The sequence below is a fragment of the Phragmites australis genome, chromosome 4 (assembly GCF_958298935.1).
Source record: "Phragmites australis chromosome 4, lpPhrAust1.1, whole genome shotgun sequence".
Classification (NCBI taxonomy): domain Eukaryota; kingdom Viridiplantae; phylum Streptophyta; class Magnoliopsida; order Poales; family Poaceae; genus Phragmites; species Phragmites australis.
This window is the reverse complement of record NC_084924.1, coordinates 4,460,474-4,485,755: the sequence shown is the minus strand read 5'-3', so window position 1 is coordinate 4,485,755 and position 25,282 is coordinate 4,460,474. Positions and strand designations below refer to the sequence as shown.

The window sequence follows — 25,282 nt, the reverse complement described above, 5'->3', positions numbered from 1 at the left end:
AAAAATCTATAAAAAACTAGAGATAATTCTAAGAGCTTTTGTAAAAAAAAATTCATAAATAATATCCTTTGCATCATATTTCATGGAGAGGAAGTTTGAAAAAAAAAGAAAAACATGTAGCTCATTTATTAATTTGAGTTAAATACATAGTTAATTATTTACTAATCCAAAATCATGAAACCAATTTTTTTAGTCTTATTACATGATCTCTATCTTCTAAAAATATATGAAATCTTGAAATAGTTATTATAACGTGCATGATTGAGTAATGTGTTGTAAATAGATTAATTCATAACTAATCCATAACATCCCAAAATTAGCGAAACCACTTTTATTAGTTTACTTAAACAATGATTTGTGTAGAAAAAATAATGGTAGACATGACAAAGTTAAAATAACATGAGTTAATAAATGAGCTGCACATTTTTTTTTCAAACTTTCTCTCTATGAAATATGATGCAAATGATATTATTTTTGAAACAAAAAATTCACAGAAAGGTCTTAGAATTGTCTCCAATTTTTTCAGAATTTGTTTATGATCTTTTTAATTTTTTTGAATTTTTTGAGGAGGGAGGTTTGCAACAAAGCTAAAATTTTAGAGGTTTTTTTTAACAAAAGAATTTTTGAGAGGAAAATCAAAATTCAAGTGATTTTTAGAAGTTTTTTGTATTTTTCTCTATTGGAAGAGACGAGGGAAAAGGGAGAGAAGGGGGATGGTTCAGATTTTTTTAAAAGAAATACAGATCAGTTTAGGTACAGGAAAAAGAGGGCGTTTCAGGTATCGTGAATGATGTGGCATTTCGAGCAGTATCGATGGTAAAGCTGTCCACGATAGGACAAGGATAACATATTGTACATAATTATACTATCTTTATTTTTTTTACTTATCACATTTAATTATTATTTTTTATAACTATATCTTTATAAAAGTCAATAAAATTTTGATGACATGAAAATACTTCTTCATGATAAATTTATTAGTATCTTTTTTTTTCAAATATTAATAGTTTTGTGTATATTAGTGATCAAAGTTTTTAAAATCTGACTTCACCTATTTTAAAATGATATCTATTTAAGAATAGAGCTGGTAGAAAAATGGATTTTTATTGTTGTAAATTCCACAATGTATATTGCCAAAAGGAGACAACGAGGTGGGCCCCACAGCAAAATAAAAAAACCCAAACACTCTGTCCATTTCTCCCACTCCCGACATCTCCTTCACCACAACCGACGTTGCCCATCTCTTCGTCTTACCGCACCTTCCACCTCATCTGGTTCCCCTTCACCCGTGCCTCCGCTTGTGGAGAGCAGATCTCCAGTGGCATGTCCACACTGGGGAGAGGGAGGGGAGGGAGAATAGAGAATCTATTTTTTAGTCCTGGTTGCTTGATCGCAAGTCTACTACCGATTCAAGAAATGTTTTAACTATGATTGACTTCTACAATGCAACTACGTGTTAGATGATCCTATATGTACACATAGCAACCCACGTGATGCTAGGCGAAGTACACACATTCGAGTTCCGACGCCCGCAATTTGTCGTATTGCTTTAGCTCTGCATGGCTGACCTGTTCTTAGTTATCGGTAAAGTCGGTTACATAAATATTTATTTAAAGTAAGTATATTTAGTCATTAACTACGTATATAAGAAGAGAATGGTATCAAATTTTATACTAGTTTAGGTTTACTTTATGTAATAGCTATATGTCCCATTCTATCTTATTAATCTTAGTAAAAGATAATTACAATATGACGTGTTTAGATCTAATTTTAATAATTTTAGTGGGTTATCTCATGTTTTAAGTACTGAAATCTTATCGAATGAATTTAATCATGTCTCAAATTTATTGTAGATCTTCATAGTTTATTTCTACTTCTATTTGATTAGATTTACTTCATATTGCTTCTCTGTCTTCTAATGTGTCTTCCTCTTCTCTAGACGTACCGCCTCCTTATATAATTAGATTGAGAGAAAACATACCATATTTGGAGTTTCTGAGTATAAATTTCTTGGATTGTATTACTTTTAAATATATAGAGCATTCTATCCTAATCTGGCACATGACTTTTTTTACCGTCATATGACGGTTATGAAGCCTTCTGGACAAGACTAAGTACACATGTACATCAAAAATCCGACTATAAATATACCATATATCTAGTAAATCTCCTTAATTATTAAATGTTTTTTTGGCATAGCTCTCCATCCTCCTGATACTATGATGAAAGTGATTCTGTGGTGGAAGTAGATTTTATGGTGAAAATAGATTTTATGGTGAAAATGATTCTATTTGTAAAATTATTTTATATGTCAATGGCAGAAGTGATTTATGAGAGAAGATTATGTTAAAATTAAGTAGAATCAGTCAGAAATTAGTGTAAGCTAGATTTTTCAACTTTTATCTTGCATTACAAAACGTAGGAGTAATTCTCTCTTATTCTAACGTCGAATCGATTCATAGATAGAGCGTTTGGTAATACTCTCATCGATTCTGGCACGAAATCAGCTCACAACACGCTGCCAAACGGCCTCTAACTATCAAATCCTCATTTCTACATTTTAAAACAATATCTGTATTGACATTGACGGCTCCGATCTCACGTTTCGTATCAGGCGCACGCAAAAGCCAACTAGGCGAGTCATACATCCACACCACGCTCCCGGAAGCAACTGATGGAAGTCCAATACAGGTCCTTCGTCGCTGGAATGATCTTTGGAGAAGTATCTTGAGATATTTCCTTGTCGATCTAGACCCGTGGTTTTGCCGATGAGCCTATTGCTGATAACGACCGGTCACAATTCAGGTCTGCAATATAATTCTTCTGCTCTGTAGGCCTTTGAATGCAAGATGTGTACTAGTGCCGAGAAGGTATTAGTGTTGGATCTCTTGTTTGGGGGAAAAAGTAGTAGATCTAGTAACCAATATAAATATTTCTTCCACAACTTATACAATTTGCAGGATGGACGTGGAAATCCGTAGATTCACCCAAGTTCCATTTAATAAACTAACTATTTTAATAAAATAACTAGCTAATTAATTAAATTAAACTAAAGTGCATAAAAAAAATCACTCCACTCCCATCTCTACAATTTGGATTCTATTTTGACAAATGATTTCGAGGTTGTTCTTGGCAGCCGCAAAAGATAGGGCTACTTGCCAAAAAATATATCTCTATGAAGGACCAAACTGCAAAAGGTTTTAAATACTACTCCTTCATGTAAAATATATGCCATTTTTGACTTTTTATAGCCTTCAATTTTAACTGTTATTATCTATTAGAATATAATTATAGTATCTAATAAAAATATAATATTATAAAAATATTTTTAAGATAAATATGTGCATACGATTTTTATACCAATTAAATATTTTAAAAACTATAAACATTCAAAATTTTAATTAAATCTTAATCAAAATAATTAAAACAATATTTATGACATGATAGAGTAATATCTCAGGACTGATTCTTAGATCATTTTCAATGAATACTTAAAAATTTATTTTCTATAATATTATTATAACATTCTCTAACACTATTATAATATTTTTTATTTTTTACATCTTCGATAGCTACCATATTTCTTACTTTTTATTATTTTACTTCTCTTCTCAAACCCACAAATATACTCTTTAAACAATATTAAAAGACGAAAAAAGCAACAAATTTACTTCTTTCGTATCACTGTTGACCTGCAATTATATCACTATAGCTGTGTAAAGGATTCATATCTTCTGATTTTGCTAAAACAATATCAGGAAATGAACAGTAATGCCATGGTAACGAATTATCTGCTACAGTAAATAATGACAGAATACTATTCACTCAGATTCAAATACTGTATATTTTGATGATTTTATTTCACAAAGTAAAGGATACGAATTCTCGTGAAAACCGCTTCTCTGAGACCGATACGGCCAACAGAAGCGGATTTCCGCCTGCTACAGCGATACGGCACCGTTTTGGAGCTCCGCTGTAGCTAGCCTTATCCGTTGTGCTCTGACACTTTCCGCTTGACTCCTGCTATATATATCTCCTCCCGAGCCAATCCTCTCGCAATTTTGATATTTCTCCACACAGAAAATTCAACCGAGCCAACCAGCAAACAAGGACCAAACTGCAAAATGCTGTCCCCCACCGCTCTCCGGGCGCTGGCGCCGGTGCACGCGGCGGCGTCGCCGGCGCACCCCACCACTGCAGCCTCTGCCGCGCGCTCGGCCGCGGCGGGGCGGCGCACGGCGGCGGCGGTTGTGGGCGCGGTGCGGAACTACGACTCGATCCCGAAGCGGGAGCCCTTCAGCTCGAGCCGCAGCATCTTCGACGAATTCCTTAGGCAGGATAAACCCCTCGTCCAGCGCACCAAAGACCAGATCACAGGTACTGTAATCTGCAGGACTCTCAGCTTTTTGCGCCATGTTATTTTCTGAATTTTTAATGCGTGTGATGCGGCGCCCTGCCAAGGTTAACCGCTAAGGCTAGTTCTGGCTTAGTTTTCAGTTTAACTTTGGTTGTAGTGTTGTTGTTTTGTCGATTAAATTGCACTTTGGATGGTACTGGTATACTATTTTGGTCTAAGTTTAGATGGGTTCGTGATCTATCATCTGCTGTCGTTTTAACAATTTTTCATCAAGTTTTGGTAAATTTATATTGCCAGATAGCTAGCATGTAATCATATTTTTGTCTACTGTATAGAGTGTTAGAGTACGTAACAAACTATAGTTAGCGTAGAATCCATCGGAGCTAACAAACTCTTGATCTGTTGAGATACGATCTGTTGTATTGTCATACTATAAATACAAGCAAAGGCCTGCGGGCTCATTACGCCAAATATTTCTCTTCTTTCTTGGTACCAGAGCCTGAAGCTTTCGATCTGATCCATCTTCGTAGCCATGTCGTTCACTTCAAGCCCGCAGCTATCTGGTGTCGCCGGAGCACTTGTTTCCTCGCCTTCTGCCACCGCGTCAGCCTCGCCTACCCTCAGCCCCATTCCCATTCGTCTAGATCGATCCAACTTCCTGCTTTGGAAGACCCTCATCCTACCCAATCTCTCCGGCCAGAATCTCCATGGCTACCTCGACGGGACTACTGCTGCACCAGCCCGTACGATCACCCAGGGAACCGGCGATACCGTCGTACAGGTTCCGAACCCTGCCTACCAGACTTGGTGGCAGCAGGATCAGCGTGTTCTTGGCATGCTGCTCTCCTCGATGACGGAGGACGTCGTCAGCCAGATGATCGGCCGCAACACGGCAGCCCAGGTGTGGGCTGCGGTTCATGCCATGTTCTCGGCGCAAAGCCGGGCTAGCATCCGCCACATTCGTCACCAGCTCCAGACGCTGAAGAAGAAAGACTTGACGGCGGCCGAGTACTTTCACAAGATGAAGAGCCTCGCGGACACGATGGCCACGATCGGCCATCCTCTTGATGACGACGAGATCATCGACTACATCCTTGCCGGTCTTGGTCCCCAGTTCGATGCACTCGTGGCGTCCCTCACAGTCATCAACACTCCTGTGACGCTCACTGATTTTTATGCCTACGTCCTATCGTATGAAGCTGTGCAGGATCAACACACGCAATCCGGGGAGTATACGACGTCGGCCAACTCCGTGGCCCGCCAAGGCGACTTCACCACTAGCAAGGCCCCTCGCTCCCATGATGCCAATGACGGCCGTGGGGGTGGACGCACTGGTGGAGGCGGTGGGCAACGGGGACAAGGTGGCGGTCGTGGTCGTGGTGGCGGCCGCAATGGTGGCAGTCGCTATCGTCCCAGGTGCCAGATCTGCAAGATCTATGGGCACGAGGCTCTCAACTGCCGCAACCGCTTCAACCAAGTGTACCAGCCTGACGACTACCGTTCCGGCAACTCCGCTTCGACCAACCATGGCCACAATGACAACCATTGGTACATGGATACGGGCGCCACCGACCACCTCACTAGCGACTTGGAACGTCTGTCCATGCACGAGCGCTACGGGGGCAAAGATCAAGTCCAAGTGGCAAATGGCGCAGGTTTGTCAATTTCGCATATTGGTCACTCTAAAATAGCCGGTTCTACTGATTCGTTGCTCTTGAAGAATGTTCTTCATGTTCCTCATATCAGCAAACACCTTCTTTCCGTGCATAAACTTGTTTCCGATAATAATGTCTTTATCGAGTTTCACCCTGATTCCTTTTTTGTTAAGGACAAGGTCACGAGGAGAATCATTCTTCACGGTAGGAGCTGTGGCGGACTCTACCCTATTCCGTTTAGCCATGCTTCATCCACTCGTCAAGCCAATTCTGGTGTTAAGATCTCTCCACATCAGTGGCACCAGCGTCTCGGTCATCCCTCAAATAATGTGGTGCAATCCATTGTTCGGGCACATAAACTTTCATGTTCATCAAAATTTGATTCTTCTGTTTGTGATGCTTGTCAGCGTGCTAAGAGTCGTCAACTATCTTATAATATGTCTCATCGTGTTTCCACAATGCCTCTTGAGTTAGTTCATACCGATGTATGGGGTCCTGCTCTTCCCTCTTCTGGGGGATACAAATACTATGTTAGTTTTGTTGACGATTATAGTCGTTTTTGTTGGATCTATCTCTTGAAACATAAGTCTGATGTCGAAACCATTTTTTATGCTTTTCAAAACCATGTCGAAAGACTCTTGAACACTAAAATCCGAGCCATCCAATCTGATTGGGGGGGTGAGTATCATCGCTTACATAAATATTTCCAACGTGTTGGTATTTCTCATCGTGTTTCCTGTCCACATACGTCTCAACAAAATGGGGTGGCCGAACGTAAGCATCGTCACCTAGTTGAGACCGGCCTTGCCCTCTTGGCCCAATCCTCTCTTCCTTTGCGATTTTGGGATGAAGCCTTTCTTACGGCATGCTATCTTATCAATAGGATGCCAAGCCAAGTCATCGACAACACCACTCCCATCACTCGCCTTCTCCAGATAGTGCCCGACTATTCCTTTCTTCGCATATTTGGGTGCGCATGTTGGCCTTGTCTTCGTAAATACAATCCACACAAATTAGAATTTCGTTCTAAGATGTGCGTGTTTCTTGGTTATAGCCCCATGCACAAAGGATATAAGTGTCTTGAGAGATCCTCCGGACGCATCTACATATCCCGAGATGTAATTTTTGATGAGAAGGTTTTCCCATTCGCTACTCCCGGTGTTACCATCGATGTCTCCAGCCTTACTAACCCTGTTACTTTTCCTAATAATGAACCGGCTACACAGAATGCCCATATGCGCAATTACAACCTGTCTTTGTTGCCTCCTAACCCGGCCGAAGCAGCCGATGTTTCATGCATGCAGGTTCCTGACGCTGCGCTTGACATGCCTAGCGGGGGCACCGTGCATGGCACTGTTCACGTAACCCCTGCCTTGTCTCTGCCTCAACCTGGCGCCTCACCCGCTGTTCCATCCTCGCCAGCACTCGAGCCTGCCTCTCGAGCGGACGTTGGGCCTTCCTCCCCAGCCTACTATGAGGGTGCACTTCCTGCGGTCCAGGATGTAGCGCCTGGTGTCCCCGATGCCGCCACCATCGCAGTGCCTGGTGTCCCCGACGCTGCCTCCATCGACGTCCAACCAGCAGTTCCTCCAGCACCCGTTCCTGCTCCGGATGCTCCTCCGCCGGGCCACTCGATGACAACTCGTCTCCGGGACAATTTGCGAGTGCCCAAGCAGTATACGGACGGCACGGTGCGCTATGATCCCCAGCGCCGAGCCTTTCTTGCTGCACCGACGTCGCATCGCGTCGCTCTCTCCGAGCCCGCTTGGCGTGCGGCCATGGAGGATGAGTTCTCTGCACTTTGTAAGAACCGTACATGGACTTTGGTGCCTCGTCCTGTTGGCATCAACATTGTGGGCAGCAAATGGATTTTCAAAACGAAGTATCTTCCGGACGGCTCGGTTGACAAGCACAAGGCTCGTTTAGTTGCTCGCGGGTTTACTCAGCAGCATGGCCTCGACTACACGGAGACTTTCAGTCCAGTTGTGAAGCATGCTACTGTTCGGCTTGTCCTCTCCTTGGCACTTTCTCACGGGTGGTGCCTACGGCAGGTTGATGTGAGCAATGCTTTTCTTCATGGCTTCCTCGACGAAGACGTCTACATGCAGCAGCCACCCGGCTTCGAGGACCCGCGCTATCCCACATATGTGTGCAAGTTGCAGCGTGCTTTGTACGGTTTGAAGCAATCTCCTCGAGCCTGGTACGCCCGCCTCAGCGACAAGCTTCATCAACTTGGCTTCACGTCATCCAGAGCAGATACATCTCTCTTCATCTTTGCTCGTGGGGGCATTACCATTCTTATGCTAGTATATGTTGACGATATTGTCATTGCCGGGTCCACTCCTCAAGCGGTTGATCATCTTGTTCACTCTTTGTCCAAAGCATTTCCCATCAAGGATCTTGGCAGATTGGAATACTTCCTCGGTCTTGAAGCTGCTTACAATTCAGGGGGCATGTCCTTAACCCAACGCAAGTATGCACTTGATTTGCTTCATCGTGCTAGCATGGAGAATTGTAAAGCAACGTCAACCCCGATGTCTGTGACCGATAAGTTGACGCGGGACTGCGGCCATATCCTCAATGCCGATGATGCTTTCAAATATCGCAGTATGGTGGGCGGTTTGCAGTATCTCACATTGACACGTCCTGACATATCTTTTGCTGTGAACAAAGTGTGTCAATATCTATCGCAGCCAACTAATGTGCACTGGGAGGCGGTCAAGCGCATTTTGCGGTATGTCAAGGGCACAATTAATACCGGACTGCATTTTCGCAAATCTCCATCAACGCGCCTTAGCATCTTCACTGATGCTGATTGGGCCGGGTGCACGGACGACAGACGGTCGACGGGTGGCTTTGCCATCTTTCTTGGTCCCAACCTTGTCTCCTGGAGCTCGAAGAAACAGCCCACTGTCTCAAGATCGAGTACCGAAGCCGAATACAAGGCGTTGGCAAATGGGACAGCTGAAGCTATTTGGATTCAATCGGTTCTCAAGGAACTAGGCGTCGTCCAAACTCTACCACCAGTGTTATGGTGCGACAATCTGGGTGCAACTTACTTGACGGCTAATCCGGTGTTCCATGCCCGCACAAAACACATCGAGGTCGATTTTCATTTTGTGCGAGAGAGGGTTGCACTGGGAGCGCTTGATGTCCGGTTCATCTCATCAGATGATCAACTTGCCGATGCCTTCACCAAGCCAGCTACCCGGCAGACCCTTGATCATTTTCGACGCAATCTGAACCTTGTACACAGCGGTCCAGATTGAGGGGGCGTGTTAGAGTACGTAACAAACTATAGTTAGCGTAGAATCCATCGGAGCTAACAAACTCTTGATCTGTTGAGATACGATCTGTTGTATTGTCATACTATAAATACAAGCAAAGGCCTGCGGGCTCATTACGCCAAATATTTCTCTTCTTTCTTAGAGTGCGGTGATGAACAAGGACAAGGGAGAAGAAATGCTCTAGTTAGAGTGTGTACATTATTTAGAGGCACATAACACTTAGTAGGTTCAACTCAGTCTTCAGTATATTGTTTTAGGCCATTGGATCTCTGAATTAATCAAGAGGGGTATGCTGTTTACATACACATTAAGTCTCGTTGTAAGTTGAAATTTGCGCTTCCGAGGTCTGTAAATAGGTACTCTTCACTACCGGTCGAGCCCCACTTCTGTTAGAATGATTGTCAGCTGTTTCATAAGAGGCAGAATTTAAATCATGATGTCCAACTGTGAAATTTGATGCATCGCAAAATTAGCCAACTATATTGCTAATGGAGCAAGATAAACATAATCTGGACTAAATTTTATAAACATTTGAACGCTAAATCATAAACTTTTTCAGTTGCTTTATTTGTGACTTATGTGATTCAGATGGATCTCAGTTTGACTAAGTTTGTGCCTGTTGGATCAACTACTTAATAATGGTTCTTCTTTGGGTGCAGATTATTGCACGTCGGTTGAAGGTGATGAATGTTGCAGCTGTTGGGATGCGTACTTTGAGCTGAATAAACTTGAGGTATGTGCCAATTAAATCCATCATCACTATTATAATCCGCAAGAGATGTAGTAATTCTGTGTGTTATATATGTTGGAATTGGACTCATTTAACTTCTTTGTTTTCTCCATCTGTTCAACAGGAAGAGCTACCCAAAGAGGAAATCGCAAGGATGGTGAAGGATTCAGAGGGAGATGTGAGGTACCTGATTAGTAGCATCCATCACCGTTCAAATTTGCGGAAGAAGATGGCTGAGAAAGCTCCCAATTCAGTTTCGTCAAGCTCCCTGGAGCAAAAAGCGAAGCCAAGACCTTTCCCTGTGCCTGACGGATTGCCGAAAACACAGGAAGAGCTCGACGAAGAAGAGGATGCGCTGATGCCAGAGTCTCCTTATACAAGGTTGCTGAGGAGAATGGGGAGATATCCTGATTGGTACACTCCACGCCCAGATCATGAAACGGACTGAATCAAGTCGATCAACTATCCAAATTGGACCATAAGAAAGAACAAAACTATCCAAATTTGGACCATTTGGAAATCTTGGGGCAAGATAAGTACGCGTCTTATGCAGGCTGAAGCTCTGTGTGGCTTATGCTAAGATCAGTATTGCAGCTATCCAGACAGGATTGTGGTTTCTTGCGTTTTTTTTTTTGAAGGACAATGGTTTCTTGCTTTTGCTTAATGAGTTGTATAATGGTGTCTGTTTCGTGGTTTCCAGCTCTTGCCTCCAGAGTTCAGATAGGTTTTATATTCACCTCGAGGTCTAATGTACTGATGTATCTATGTATATATTCTGCAATAAAATCTATGCGTTTGATGAGATTTTGATGAGAGTTTCTGGACTTCATTGTTAAGAGCTTCATTCTGCCTATAGCACAGGCTGCTCGACGTGCAGCTCAGGTGCCATGGCAATCCGATTCGATGTCCGATTCAGTAAAAAATAAATAAAATGAACACGTGAAATACAACTTGTGATTCAGTAAAAAATAAATAAAATAACACGTGAAATACAACTTGTGTCGAAATCCGATTCAATTTGAGGATCCGATTCGATAAAAAAGAACGTCTCCTGGAAGGGCAGATCCGTCCACTCCCCCCGCCCCGCCGCGCGCGCTCTCGGTTCCCTCGTTTGGGAGAAAACCGCCATGCCGGGCTTGGATTGGGACTTGAACTTGGAATCGGACCTGCAGGCGACGTCCAGGCGCCTCAGCCTCTCCGACTCCCCCTCCTCCTCCGCCTCGCCGCCCCGCCGGGGCCGCCCGACCCGGAGGGGGGAGAATCCGACTAAACGCTACGAGCGCTCGCCCCCGAGGGAGCCGCGTCTCCCGCGGATTGAGGAGGACTCCGAGGAGCAGGCGGCGGAGACGCTCGTCCACTTCTCGCGATACACGGCGCCTCCGTCGTCGCGGGGGGCGTCCGGTGCGCTATGCCCGGCGCCGGGAGAGATGCCGCCGCCGACGGCCATTGCTCCCGTTGCGACGTCGCTGGTCCTTGCGCCTCCTGCGCCGATGCAGTTTCAGCAGCCGCAGGAGGCGGTAGCGGCGGCGAGGAGGGAGGAAGCGTGGGCGTTCTTGAGGGAGGAGTATCAGCGGCAGCTTCAGGCAGCGTTGCAGCTGCAGCAGCAGCAGGCGTGGACGTGGGCGGCGGCGGCGCGGTCGCAGTCGCAGCAGCTGAGGATGTACACGGTGGATGGGGGTCCGGCCGGGTACGAGACCAAGTGGGAGGAGCTGCATCCGGTGTCCCAGGGGCTTCTTCTCCAAATCGAGTAGGGCGTTGCTCCGCATTCTTTCTTGCTCTTCTATAATTCAGAGATTGGTGACAGAGGTGTTTCGTTCCTGCGTTTTGCGGTCAGGGTTGGGATTTTTCTTTGAGGTTGGTTGCATTGCGTTTTCTTGATTTCTTTAATATGGTGAATGGAGGGCGCATTGTGTTATGGAGATCAGAATTGTGGGGTTCTCGGGTCACATTATGTTGTTTTTGATTTATGTAGGACGAATGAAGGGCACATTGTGTCGTTGAGATCAGAATTGCGGGTTTCTTGGGTCACATTGTGTTCTGGGTGTCGTTGGAGATCACTTTGCATTCCTTTCCGAATTTGTTGCTGGTGGTTTTCGGCTTCAAATGTTGTGGCATTCTGGGGGTTCCGACCAGGTTGTGGTGGTGAATTTTAAGATTTTGGGATTGACCTAGATGGAATTTTCGTGGGTCAAGCTTTCATTGTGCATTTTTGAATTGTTTTGTGCTAACTATCCTACGATGGTCACCTAATTCATGCGTGATTTCAGGGACAGAATTAGGCAGTACAGGGACGAGTGCGAGCGGTTGGGTCAGTGCAGCTGCCTTGACGACCTATCACTGTGCAACAAGAGTTTGGAACTTAATGCTAGTCAGATTTCCCAGGTTGGTTTTATTACTTTTGGTTCACTAAATGCATGTTTTGTGAAGTAGCAACTTCGGTATATGTTGCAGCCTTCACTGACTAGCGTACTACCAGCTAATATTAAATGTTCTTGACTATATTCATTTGCAATTGCATGTTTGATAGTCACGTCAGTTATATTTCAGCCTTCACAGATTAGGGTACTACCAATTTGTATTAAACGTTATTATAATCTGAATTTCACTGGTAGAGTTGTCGTTACTTGATTCAAATGTTGGCACTGCTGTCACTTGAATGTTCTCTTCAACGTGGACACTTTTCTGAGGTTAATGAGGGCACTTATAAGCATGTAATGTCAAATAATTGGTGTAACATTGCCTGAATGAATGGAATGTTCGCCAAAGTTCTGGCTCTGTTTTGGATAGGTTTCTTTCCAAAACTTCAAACCGAAAAGGTGCTTGGAGATATAGGAAGCAGGGGTAAATTGTTTCACATAATGCATGAGTCCAGCATCTTCCACTTTGAGTGGTTGTTTTTCATAGGAAGATTTGTCTTCTTCCTGTAACAGGAGGCTGGTTCTATCTCCACCATCATGGACAGAGAGAAGGTTTCCATTGAGAGCTTAACAGCTGTTGTCAAAGAAATTATGTGGAGCACAGATTTTGCTATTCGTTCATATGTAAAGCTGGGACCAAGGTTTGTCCATCGAAGTGCTGGAAGTGCAAATGCTGGTTATGCAATTCACTCCGGATCTTGTGGTGCTCATACTGATTTCAGTCAGCTCTTGACCATGGCACCAACCTTTCATTGTTATGGTGGTGCTCCAAGGAGGCCTTCTCCTTTTGTGCAATACACAGTTGCCAGGTTTGAGGATCATCTTGGAGAATGCTGCAAATGGATTCTAGAACTTGAACAGCTTGTTCAAATGAAGAATGATAAAACATTTGCAGAATCCTTGGAATCTCTGTTGAAAGTTATGTCTAATGTGCATGACTATCTCATCCATGTGGCTGCTAAGGTAATTTCTCATACATATAGTTATTCAACGCATATACTACAGATTTTGACACAACATATGTTTTTCTATCATGCTGACAAAGTTCACTCATCAAGTTCTTGAGTCACTAGGGACTGCAAAATCTCACTCACTGTTGTGTATATTACTTCCCGTTTTGAGCTTCTGTTCTAAGGGTAGCCAGCTCTTGTCCATTTTTTTTAACTTCCTGTTGCAATTATGAGGAAAATTTGACCTGATATAACTTTTGATTTAGTAAAAGAACATATACTAGGAAAAGGTTGCTCTGTATATGCTGACGACTTAGCTTGATGATATTATTGTTTCGTAATCTCCTGCTAGTTTTATCCCTGACACTGGTCAATGCCTTGTATCTTGTACTTTCTCCATTCTAATATAATGACCGCCGCTATTGCTTCCGGCTTTGCAAAAAAGATAATGTTCTTGTTTGGGAACTATTATCTTGGTACGTTTTCGTTGATACTAAACTTATTTTTTTGTTTGTCCAGGTGGAAGATATTCACCAGTATGTTGAAACAATGAAGGCTCAGTATCTAATTGATCAGCTACGCAGGGGTGCGAATGATCCTTTTCTCGAGGCAGATAGAAGAGAGGCAGCTATACAAGAAGCAACTGCCAGAATAGTCCATCCGATGTTGCATCTATCACCTCCAGGCCAACGAACAACACCGGTTGCTGCACCAATGATGGCAAGCCAGCTACAGCAAACTGCATTGCCCACTGTAGCAACTTCCCCAAGCTCTTGTCCAACTCTTCCACTGCCTTCTGTTTTGCCTCCATCCAGCACACAAACAAATCCTGCTCAATTAACCAACTGTTTCATTTCATCCGGGTCTGTGTTTGTTAGGATAAACACTGCCGGGAGGATAGCCGAGCGGCATTGGCTGCTAGGGGAGGAATTAGACTATATATTTGGGAGACTTAGAATATTAGGGGAGACATAGATTAATTCTTCTTTACTTGACTACAATCCTAAATCAATTCCAACTGCTAACTTATCTCCTACCAAATTTATCTCTAAGCAATCTTAATTTAATCCGACTCTTAACTTATCTCCTACCAAACTTATCTCTAAACAAACCAACTCGAATCCTAACATACCTAACCTATCTCCTAAATGCTATCTAATCTTTCCAAATAACTAACTAAAAGATAAAGTTGATACATTGCTACAGTAACGACCATACCAGTGTTGCAGTCCACAGCATTTGGTTCACCCTCCACACTTACACTAGGATCCACGCTGGCAACATCTTTGCATGGGACTAGCATCCCTTCTCCTGCTACTTCACTTTTCCCAGTACCATCTGGAGGGATACATCATATGCTATATGCAACTGGATAGAATCAGAAAAAAAATAGCCTGCTGATTCATAAGTTTCAATCCGTTTCTTGAAGTTCAATATGGACCACCTTCCCAGAACCACCAGCAAACACAAGTTTATAAACATGGTCAATATCATGTACCTTCTCATTTTAATTAGTAGAAATGAGTGCATTCTGCTGTTGAAACATGGCGGATAAAATGCTACATGCAGATCTTTGGCATATTTGATATGAATCTTATATGAATTCAATAAGCCTTGTATGCTGTAGTACGGCATGCATTCAGCTGCATGCATTGAAACTGGTCAGAATGAGAATGCATCGACACTTTTTTTTTCATGCTATTTGCAGCTTTGAGAATCTTTGTTCGTTGTGCCTGATTGTTAATTTCCTTACTGACAGGATTCAATTTAGTCCTGACCCTTTATAGTTACTTTCGTGTTAATGTTTCTGATAATTTTTATCCTGGTTCCTCTTATTTGTGAGAATTACCTGACGCTGTGGCTTTGTGTTCATTTAGGTGGAACAACAGCTTCAAGCATCAACAGGGTACCTACTACTGTAATTGAACTTTGGATTTTGCAGAGTCAGAGCTGATATCTCATGCCATCTTGTCATGCTCATTGCTTTTCATTTTTCATTTATTTGATGTTACTTTCCTGCGTATGTCACAGAGAGGGAGGCCACTCAGAAGGAGCAGGCGCTAGCTGCGTATTCGATCCTCTTGTATGCCCTTTTGACTCCATCCCTCTTACCTCCCTTTTTTTTGACACAGCTTTTGGTCAACTTGTTACCCCGTTGTTTCTTTTGTGTCTGCGTGGCATACTGGCATTCGGAGTGCATGAGGCAATTTTAGTTTTTTACGCTTTGGCACAAGCTGAAAGCTTTGACTATTGCACATTCTTATATTAGATACCAGAAAAAAGTTCAGCTTCTTTCATTGATGTTGTAGTAGTATATTTTAGAGAAATTCACGCTCTCAGGATCACCTTTGCCGCGCACCTGTATGCTTGTTTAGGAGCATTGGCTTATGTGAACTTCTGAAGTGGCACAAGCAGCCACATTGGCTACATGCTTCTTCTATATTGTTAAAAAATGCCACAAGCAGCCGAAGTGTGGGTTACCAAACTTATCACCGAGGTTCCTCACTTGGTCATGGCACACTTCATTTTTTATTTTTATTTTTTTAGAACAGGGCCTCCTAATGCCCGGTTTTTATTGGAGGCCTAAAGAGAAGTGCGAGACGGGGATCGAACCCTCGCCGGTTTGGCACGTCATTTCATTATCGAAGTCTGGTGCTTTGCCGAGTCTAACTTAGCCCCCTTGCTTTGTTATTGCCTCCTTACCCAAATATTTATGTATTTGCCTGTGTGTTACGTCAGTGCTTACGGCAGTTCCTATGTCAGATGCCCAAAAGAAAATAGTGCAATTTCAGCTGCTGACGTTCTGTTCTCTGACGATTTCTTTCTCGTGTTTGTATAGAAAAGCTGTTAATGATCCTCGCTGGTCTGTTAATGACGCTGTGCTATTGATCATCTATTTTATTCATCTTTGGCCTCTGCATCGTACTAACTAACCATGGGATGCCCATTCAGATGTTGTTTAATCCTATTGGAATCTGGACTTGTTCAACTCTAAGACGAACCTAATTGTATTTCTTGCATTCCCTCTTGCAGTTTGGAGATCATGGCTGTGCACTGCTCTCTCTTATGGCTCGTGGGCGGCAACCATGTGAGATAATCTGTGACCTGGACTGGGGAAGCTGCGAAGAAGCATCGGCCCGGCAACCAACAACTTGGGCTGGTCAATGTTAGCGTTGCTTTGCTTCTAGGTGTAGGAAAGTGTCGTCACAGAACTAGCGGGAATGTGCTCCAGGTCGTTGTCTCCGAAGTAGAACAGGTTCCGGTCATCCAACTTGCTGGGAAGCGCAACAGTGGGAGGTCCAATTTGATCTGTTCTCCCTGATGGTGGGATGCTCTGAATTTTGCTCATCCTCTCCCTTTTTCTGAGTACTGTGGACTGTAGTTTTGTGATTTTTGGAGCCCTGTATATGCCTTGGTATTGCTGTGAAGATGATGACTATAGCAACGATTCTGGATAGAAAGTGCATATACCACATAGAACTGTAGAATTGACCAAGCTCTGTCAATGTTTAGGGTTAGAATTGACCAAGCTTTTGATACTTGATCATATCTCACAAGTGTGTATTTACGAAAAAAATCACTTATTGTAATTGTGGTTTATCTCATAGCTTCCATTAAACTCTATCGTGTGGCCTTTTGTTTGATTAAATCTCCACAAACTCTTGTGAAAAAAGCCATCCGAAAAAAATCAAGAATAGAGATGGAAGAAGATATAACATAAAACAAGAAGGAAAGTACAATCAAACACCAAAAGGATCGAAGCGTGAAAAGAAAACCCCCTAAAAAGTGCCGCTTTTTCTTTCCTTTTCGGCCCCCCACCCCAACCTTGCTCCACCCACCACACTCCGTAGAAAATCCGAGCGGCCTCCACGAACTCCACCGCAGCAACATAAAAGAGCCGCGTCCTCAGTTCCCTTCCAGCCTTCCAGGCTTCCATCCTCATTTTCCCCTTCCTCTCCCACATCGCCGCCTCCGCCGTTGACCTCGGCGGCCGCCGCCGGCGAGGCACCACCTCGCCGGGCACCTGCCCCGCGCTCCCTGATCTCTCCTTCCTGCCTCACACGAGCTCCGTAGCCGTCGTTGACCGCCTGCCCGCGCAACCCTAGATCTCCGATACCCCGCACGCCCTCCTGCCGCCGCCCCCCCAATCGGAATGGGCCACGATCACCAGTAAGGTCCAGCGACCCAGGACCAACCTCCTCCTTCGCGCGGGTGCGACGCGCCGCCGCGATGGCGATCCGCATCACCGTGTCCTACTCGGGCTACGTGGCCCAGAACCTGGCCGCGTCCTTCGGCCTGCGCTGCACCTCCACCGCCGCTGCCGCAGCCTGCGCTGGCGTAGCGCCGGGCGCAGGGTGCCGCTTCCTCCAGGACGCGCTCTCCCGCCCCTTCTGCCTCTTCGCCTCTTGCCGCCGGGCCGACTACCACCATGACGCCGAGGATCACAACCACCCGAAGCCCAAGCCCAAGGCTCTGCCCTCCGCAGCTGCCGGAGGCGGCCACTCTCTGGTGCTCCCGCCGTCGTGCTCCACGAAGGCGCCGGTGGATGAACCGCCATCGTCGCTAGCAGTGGGGTTGCTGTCGGTGTTCGCATCCGGGATGGGTTCGACTGGTGGCATTGTGGGCGCCTCCTCCCTCTCCGCGTCGCCGTCAATATCTGCTGGGTTCAGCCCTTCGGCGCTCCTCCCATTCCTGCAGGCAACCAAATGGCTCCCCTGCAGTGACATCGTCACCACCAAGACGTCCCACAGCTCAGGACGCCCAGCGGCTGCAACAGCGGGAGCAACAACGGCGCCTGCACCCCGCACAGCTGCGCCATCGCCCCGTCCTTCGGCTGTGCCCTCACTTGCAGTGGCTGCGCCGTCCAAGGTGGGCATACAAACGTTGGTCGGTAGTGCCAGCATCGCCTCAGGTTCAGCTGGGATTGCTAGTGGCGCCATCGCCACTGGTGCTGCTGGGATCGTGAGGAAGACTAGCGCTAGTCTTTCTGGTGGTGCAGTAATGAGCAGGAAGACCAGTTGGCTATCGAGGTGGGTGAGCTCATGCTCGGATGATGCAAAGACTGTGTTCGCTGCAGTGACTGTGCCACTGCTCTATAGATCATCCCTAGCTGAGCCGAGGTCCATACCATCTAAGTCAATGTACCCAACATTGGATGTTGGTGACCGAATCCTTGCAGAGAAGGTATAGTTGATTTTGATTCCCTGTGTTATATGACTAGCAATATTTTGTGATGTATGCCTTGATTGCCGATGTTGGTGAACAAACATTTAACTTCATGTGCCTATTGTGATTGTAGGTTTCGTACATTTTCCGGGAGCCAGAAATTTTGGACATTGTGATCTTTTGTGCACCTCCAGTCCTACAGGTATGATATCCTTTTTCTCCATTTTGTATTCTCTAGTTCATCAAAATTGTTATAATAAGACCAAATTTTGTTTGCAGGCATTGGGCTACAGCTCAGGTGATGTGTTCATCAAGAGAGTAGTGGCGAAGGGTGGGGACATTGTTGAAGTAAGCTTTTATCCCAATGGTATCGACCTCTATATGTTTTCCTTTATTTGCTTTATTGCTTGATGAAATTTTTGGTCATAGGCATTAGTAATGAGTTATAACCATTGGTGCTCCCTGTATTTAATAGGTGCGTGATGGTAAACTGTTAATCAATGGAGTAGTCCAGGATGAGGAATTCGTGCTGGAGCCAACTGATTATGAAATGGATCCATTGGTATGACAGCTCTTCTTACCACATACTACTAAAATCCATCCTTTGTAGTTTCTACTTTGCGTTAAGTTAGACACATTATAAGTTAGATGACATCAATTCTCACTGGTTAATTTTTTGAACCTGTTAGAGCAGATGTTAAGGTGTTAAATTTCCTGAATTATTATTAAGTTGCTTGAAATGTTAAATTTGCTGCAACCTCAAATTTACTCTGGCGGTCTGGCCCTATCTATTGGTAGATGGTTCATATGGGCTGGGGCTGTTATGGTTAATCACATGTAAAGCTTACCACATACTAATCAGTTGTTGTTGCTTTTGCCAGACTGTGCCTGAAGGGTACGTGTTTGTTCTTGGGGACAACAGAAACAACAGCTTTGATTCACATAACTGGTATGCTTATATTCTAATAGAGGATTTGTGACCCCAGTTGCCACAACAATAGCTCATGTGCTGTTTGTGTCACTGCAGGGGACCACTTCCAGTGAAGAACATCCTTGGGAGATCTGTGCTCCGATACTGGCCGCCATCGAAAATAACTGATACGATATATGAGCATGATATGGCACAGTACACAGCGAGTGCCTCCTGAGATGTACTTTGTGTGGCAATACCACAAGGCAATTCCAGTCCCATTTTTTCCGGCAGAGCTTTACTGATGAGCTGAGCCGTCCTTTTCTCGTTTTCTTATTTATTGGATATCGCCTTGCCTCAAGTGCGCATTGGCAACTTGGCTGACTGGTTAGTTTTTCTCTGTCCTACGGGCAGATGCTTGTTTGAAGGCAACAATTCTTGTACTCTGTAACCTAAGAAGGAACCCCCCTATACATATTCATAAAAGCAGATGAATGAGCATCCATGGCTGTAGGCTTAACACCGCATGGTAATTCTCTTCTGTTTCTGAGACATGGATATGGTGTTCGAAACTTGGGTGTAAAGGAATCAGAAAGCATGAAAGATTGCTCATCCTACAGCTGTATTATGGCTCTCATTTCAATTGCGAATCCTGGATCAAGGCCAGCATGGTAAACTCTAGACTTGTGTTTGAAATATTTTGTGTCTGAGTGCTGAGTGAGGGCAACCATACGGTTTGCATGAATTCGTGTATTCTGCTTGACAGCGCATTGTATGATAATAAATTTTTTGCCCCAGTATCTTGTGTGTTTTGATCCTATATTCATGAGGTAATGTTCACGATCAACGGTGTTTAATTTTTTTTTTTTTTGTGGTGCTGGTTCGTTGCTACCTTACCTGATATTTTCACCCTGTTTGGTCGATGGACCAGAGCCGTCCGATGCCTAACGGACGCCATCCCTTCATCTTCTTCCTCTGGCTGCAGTTGCTCCCACAAATCTCTCCTCTTTGTGAAGCTCGCCATGATCCCTGTCTCACCTGCCTCCTCCCCCGCCGCTGGATCTGCCTTCTCCATCCGTTGCCGCGCTAATCAAGCTTTGTCATTTCCTTGCTTTCCTGTTACCGCCGGTTCGGCCACCATCCTAGACCTCCTAAGCCCAATGACCTTTACAACCTAGAAATTTTTTTATTTTTATATTTTCTAATCTAGCACCGGCTTACCGTCACTTTAGAGGGTTGTAAAGCCTACCCGCCCATAAAAGGATGGTAAGAGTATGTAGGACTGCTTACCATACTCTTAGGGGACGGTAAGGTCTAACCGTCCCATAAAAAGACGGTAGGCGTTTATTTTTTAAATATTTTTATCTGAGATATATTTAAATAAATTTTTATATTAAAAAATAAAAAAAACTCTATAACCTAGCGTTGTCGGGCTGTTTCTTTGCCTCCCCTTCCGCCGGTCCGACCACCATCCTGGGCCTCTTAAGCCCAACGACCTCTAGAACCCCGGCTCCACTAACCTCACCGGCGGTTGTCGCGGTTTCGTAACTGCCATGCGTAATATTTTGAGAGCACAGCAGCACAATTAAAATCATACACTATTATTCTTGTAATGAAACGGGTAATACCAGACCTGATGGGAGCACGCTTCTTCAGTCCATCTTTAATTCTTTGTCAATAGACACGAATAGAACCATTGTCGAAGGTACAACTACAAATGCTCATACATAGTACATGCTGAAAAACCAACAAATCTGACAAGAAGGCAGATATAGCTCAGAGCAGGCAAGGCACTAAGGCTAGCCATTGCAAGGGCACTATGAACAACGAAAGATAGTACTCATACAGTTGCCAGAAGCAATACAAAATGTTAACAAGATGTATACACGAAATCGCTGTATATGTGCAATTTCCTATCAGCCCTATGAGAAGTAAATTAGAGCAAACGCTATCACCACTTTACATCCAGCGACAGCGGTTCTGGTGGTAAAACTAATGACAAAAACTTTGTGAAAGAAACATTTGAAGTTAGGCTGCTCCACGAAGTAGCATCCACTGTAGGGAACGGTTTTCTAACCTTCTTCACGGAAATGGCCTTCAGCCTACCGTTGTCTTCCACCCTAACTATAATGTCAAGTGTGGCTCGCTGGACCGTAGGTTTCGTTTTCCACTCTGAAACATTTTCCCAGATGATATTGTCTTCAGCAAGGTCCCTTTCAAGCTCCAAGCGGAATTTTACCAAAGGTATTGATGTCACTTTAGCTTCAATGAAGTGCATTGAGCTATTCCCCTGGTTTCTTTTGCTAAACCAAGTCTTCAAGATTTTTTCAAGCTTTATCAGTCTTGGGCTAATTGAGCAGAACAAACATGCTGAGATCAACCGATTTGATATGTTCACTTGACACTTGTCAGACAATAACTCCATAGTGTCACGTGACCTCAACAAAGTTTTCATACGGCCTCCAGACACACTGGTTTGATGCACAACAATTACCACTGATCCTACAACGCCCACTTGGAGTAATGGGGCACAGGTTGAGTAGCTCAGAGGCCATATTCGGCTTAGGTCGTTGTTACTAGTCAACAAGCTTCCGTTTACTAATAGACCTATATCGTGAGGGTGGGCTAAGGAAACTTTCTGCGCACCAATAACCTTTAATGCAATGCCATCAGCGACAAGTATACTCTTCAACCTTGTATATGTGGCATTCCGCTGCATAAGAGGAGCAACATAAGATTCTGCAACAATCAAGGGAGAAATTATAGCATAGATTTCCTAATGCTAAGAGTTGCTGAAACATGTCCAGTGAAACAGGATGGCCATAAATATACAAAAGATAGACAAAATTTAGCCTATGAAGTTTGTTGTAGATTCATGAAAAGATGCTACCACAGAATGCGAAGTGGTAGAGCTAGCTAATTTGTTTAAGACTGGGTAACTATATACGGTGAATCAAGAAAACTGAAAGCTTTTTGTCTCATGCTCAGCACACGACAATTGGAAAGTGAGTTTAGTAACAAAAGAATTTGAAAACAACATTGATAGCACAACTCTAAATAAAATATCTAAAACATAATCTAGTAATACAATAGCTTGAAAACGACATTGCTAGCATTACTCTAAACCAAATATCTACAACTACCCAGCAAAGTTCTAAAGCAAGAAGCATTAATAGTGTTGTAACTTGTAACTTGTAAGTGTGCCTTTATGGGTTAATAATATCACGGTGATCTAAATAGGTTAATAACCTTTTGCGAACTGCTCAATACAGTTCCCTATCAAATAGAATAAAAAATCAATGAAATGCTACTTGGCACTTGCATAACTACATTCTCCTTATAAAAGAATCGATAGAATTCACAGCTATACAGCAGTAAACAACCAAAGAAAATCCACATATCTAATTATCCTATTCATTCATGTCCTTTTCCGTTCCAGAACAGCCAGCGATGCCCACATTATATGGCAAGACAGAACAAAATATCTGTTTTCTGTTTCACGGTCACTCATCTTATCTTTTGTCGTTAAGCTACATTCCATTCCACCTCAAACAATCAGAAAGTAACATTCAAGTCAACTATATAGCAGGCATTGAAAAGAAAGAAGCGCCTAAATTTGAATATCTACTAAACTAGACACTGATATGTACCTGTTAATAACAGATTTCCATATAATGTACGCCAATGAATACCTACAACACTACGGTTACCCTTCACCGTACAACAGTCAAATACTAGATAGCACCAGTAAATCAAGCCAAAAAAGCACCTCGAACCAAGCCGAATGTTATGATTCTAAACCATAAAAAAATGTGACAAAATTGTTCCAATGTCATCCTAAGACATCACACACAATACAAATTAAAATAGAGACCCGTACTGTTTTAGCAATTCAAACAGTACACCTCAGCGAGAAATCTAAAGACATCAACAGCACTTAATGAGGGGGAAACACATTTTGATGTAGTAGTACTTCTACTATAGCACAACTACTACTCAATTAACTCAACTATTGAAAGCTAAACATCCAAACTTAAAACTAACAGCTTTATTTGAACCCTAACATGCAAGGAAACGATCTGAAGCGAAATCTCGAAGCAGCAACAAGTCAAAGTCAACCCACTCACCGACGGCAACTGGAGGTCGACGAGGCCGCCGAGTAGCCTCACCTCCACCGGCCCGAGCAACTCCACGTCCCTCACGCCGGGACCGAACCCGAACGCGCCGTCGCTGGGGACGACGTCGATCCCGCCCGGCCCGTCCACCTCCTCCACCGCGGGCGCGGCGGGGCGCCTCCACTCCACCGCCTCGTCGGCTAGCCGCGCCAGTGCCACCGCCCCACCCGCCCGGGCGCGGAACTCGTACCGCTGCACGGCGCCGACGCGGACGGCGTCGGCGTCGAGCGGCCAGACCCTGACCTCGGCGTCCGGGTCCCAGTCGTACTTCTCCGAGACGGCGTCGATGACCTCCTCGAGGAAGGTGGACTCCGGGGCCGGCTCCCCCAGGTCCGGATCGGCGGCCGCGGAGGTGGAGATGGAGCCGTTGGAGGAAGCGGTGAGGAAGGAGAGCGAGGCGGAGGCGGACGGGGAGGGGGAGGAAAGGAGCAGCGCGAGGATGAGGAGGGAGATGAGAGGGATGGGTGAAGAGGCCATGGGGGTCGGAAGATTGGGGTTCCGAGACGGGTAGGTTTCGAGGCTTGGGTTCCTTCCCCGAAGGGATCTCTTCACGGAGGGAGGCGCGGAGACGATGGTGGTGGTGGGTGCGCTCGTGGGGATGGTTCAAGGCGTAAGCAAAAGTCTGACAGGTGGGCCCGTTGAGCGAGGGCATTTGGGTTTTTTACCGGCTGTGTCAGTTAAGCGAGTTAATAACTCACCGGTGGAGTCGGAATAGCGGCGCCAAACCGGTGCGACACTCGAGTTGGCAACTTGGCACGGGACGATTTTTTCTTTTCTTTTTTTTTCAAATGAAAAGAGAGCTTTATATTACTCAGAAATATTATTACACTCCTGAACAACTAACAAATGAACACATACATGCACACGCAATCTCCACACTGCTAAGTGCTTCGTTCGCTTTGCAAGCTGTGCAAGTTTATAGGTGACGTAGTTCGGCTCTCTCTTCATATGGTTCACGGCGAAATCAGGGAGTCTTCGTGCCATGTCTAACATGTCTCTGATAAGTAGGCTCACTTTTGATCTTTGTTTCTCTGGCTTCTGCAAATATTTGATCACCGTATCATTGTCGCAGTCTAGGATCACAGGTTCTTTGCACCAATCTGCAGCTAGAGTGAGTCATTCTCTGCACGCCAACACCTCGACTTCTTCTGCATCTGTAGCCGAAAAAATTGTTTGCCGGGCTGATAGAACAACCTGGTCTTTATGGTCCCTGATGATCATTCCAATTCCAGCTTCATGGGATTGCATATCAAGAGCCCCGTCTATATTTATCTTGGGCCATCCATGTGTTGGTGTTGTCCAAGTCTTTATCATATCTTTCTGTGTACGTACTCTTCCATCTACAACACTTCAGAATACACTGATTTTTTTTACTTTTTGCATCTTCCACATCGTCACCATGTCTGATGTTGGCCAATTCATCCTAGTAGCTTTCCAAGAACTTAGGGAGCGTTTGTTAGTTTTGCTGCGGCTGCCTTGATACCCGTGCTTGGCGAAGCAAGGAATCGCACGTTTGGATGCTTTGCCAGCTGTCTTTATACCCGTGCTCGCCTTGCGAGCGTGAGAGAGCTAAATCATCTCCGGCGCTAGCAAGCTAGCAAAAGAACCAAACACGTCCTTAGGCTATCTTCAGCA

General features: G+C 44.5%; 4 protein-coding genes across 7 annotated transcripts; 3 read left to right on the top strand and 1 right to left on the bottom strand.

Annotated features, from left to right (window-relative positions):
• Window positions 1-4,046: 4,046 nt before the first annotated feature.
• On the top strand, window positions 4,047-10,833 carry LOC133915333 (CCG-binding protein 1-like). The gene is made up of 3 exons (XM_062358455.1): window positions 4,047-4,377; window positions 9,959-10,032; window positions 10,154-10,833. Exons 1-3 carry the CDS (start codon window positions 4,125-4,127, stop codon window positions 10,475-10,477), a joined length of 651 nt encoding a protein of 216 aa, XP_062214439.1. The 5' UTR covers window positions 4,047-4,124; the 3' UTR covers window positions 10,478-10,833.
• A 285-nt stretch (window positions 10,834-11,118) lies between these two features.
• LOC133915331 (nuclear pore complex protein NUP58-like) lies at window positions 11,119-16,933 on the top strand. Of its 3 annotated transcripts, XM_062358454.1 has the most exons (7): window positions 11,119-11,776; window positions 12,297-12,411; window positions 12,960-13,409; window positions 13,916-14,149; window positions 15,274-15,339; window positions 15,428-15,479; window positions 16,430-16,933. In XM_062358454.1, exons 1-5 carry the CDS (start codon window positions 11,157-11,159, stop codon window positions 15,316-15,318), a joined length of 1,464 nt encoding a protein of 487 aa, XP_062214438.1. In that variant the 5' UTR covers window positions 11,119-11,156; the 3' UTR covers window positions 15,319-15,339; window positions 15,428-15,479; window positions 16,430-16,933. The 3 variants fall into 3 exon arrangements, with proteins under 3 accessions (XP_062214438.1, XP_062214437.1, XP_062214436.1); XM_062358453.1 differs by having other exon boundaries at window positions 13,916-15,339; XM_062358452.1 differs by having other exon boundaries at window positions 13,916-15,479.
• Window positions 16,934-17,266: 333 nt separating this feature from the next.
• LOC133915330 (uncharacterized) lies at window positions 17,267-20,272 on the top strand. Of its 2 annotated transcripts, XM_062358451.1 has the most exons (6): window positions 17,269-18,580; window positions 18,696-18,764; window positions 18,842-18,910; window positions 19,038-19,124; window positions 19,444-19,511; window positions 19,590-20,272. In XM_062358451.1, exons 1-6 carry the CDS (start codon window positions 17,627-17,629, stop codon window positions 19,708-19,710), a joined length of 1,368 nt encoding a protein of 455 aa, XP_062214435.1. In that variant the 5' UTR covers window positions 17,269-17,626; the 3' UTR covers window positions 19,711-20,272. The 2 variants fall into 2 exon arrangements, 1 of the variants encoding a protein (XP_062214435.1); XR_009909317.1 differs by lacking the exon at window positions 19,590-20,272 and having other exon boundaries at window positions 17,267-18,580; window positions 18,842-18,929; window positions 19,444-19,494.
• A 972-nt stretch (window positions 20,273-21,244) lies between these two features.
• Window positions 21,245-24,241, bottom strand: LOC133915329 (protein TUNICAMYCIN INDUCED 1-like). The gene is made up of 2 exons (XM_062358450.1): window positions 23,600-24,241; window positions 21,245-22,185 (listed from the first exon to the last, which is right to left on the bottom strand). Exons 1-2 carry the CDS (start codon window positions 24,122-24,124, stop codon window positions 21,424-21,426), a joined length of 1,287 nt encoding a protein of 428 aa, XP_062214434.1. The 5' UTR covers window positions 24,125-24,241; the 3' UTR covers window positions 21,245-21,423.
• Between the last annotated feature and the right edge of the window lie 1,041 nt (window positions 24,242-25,282).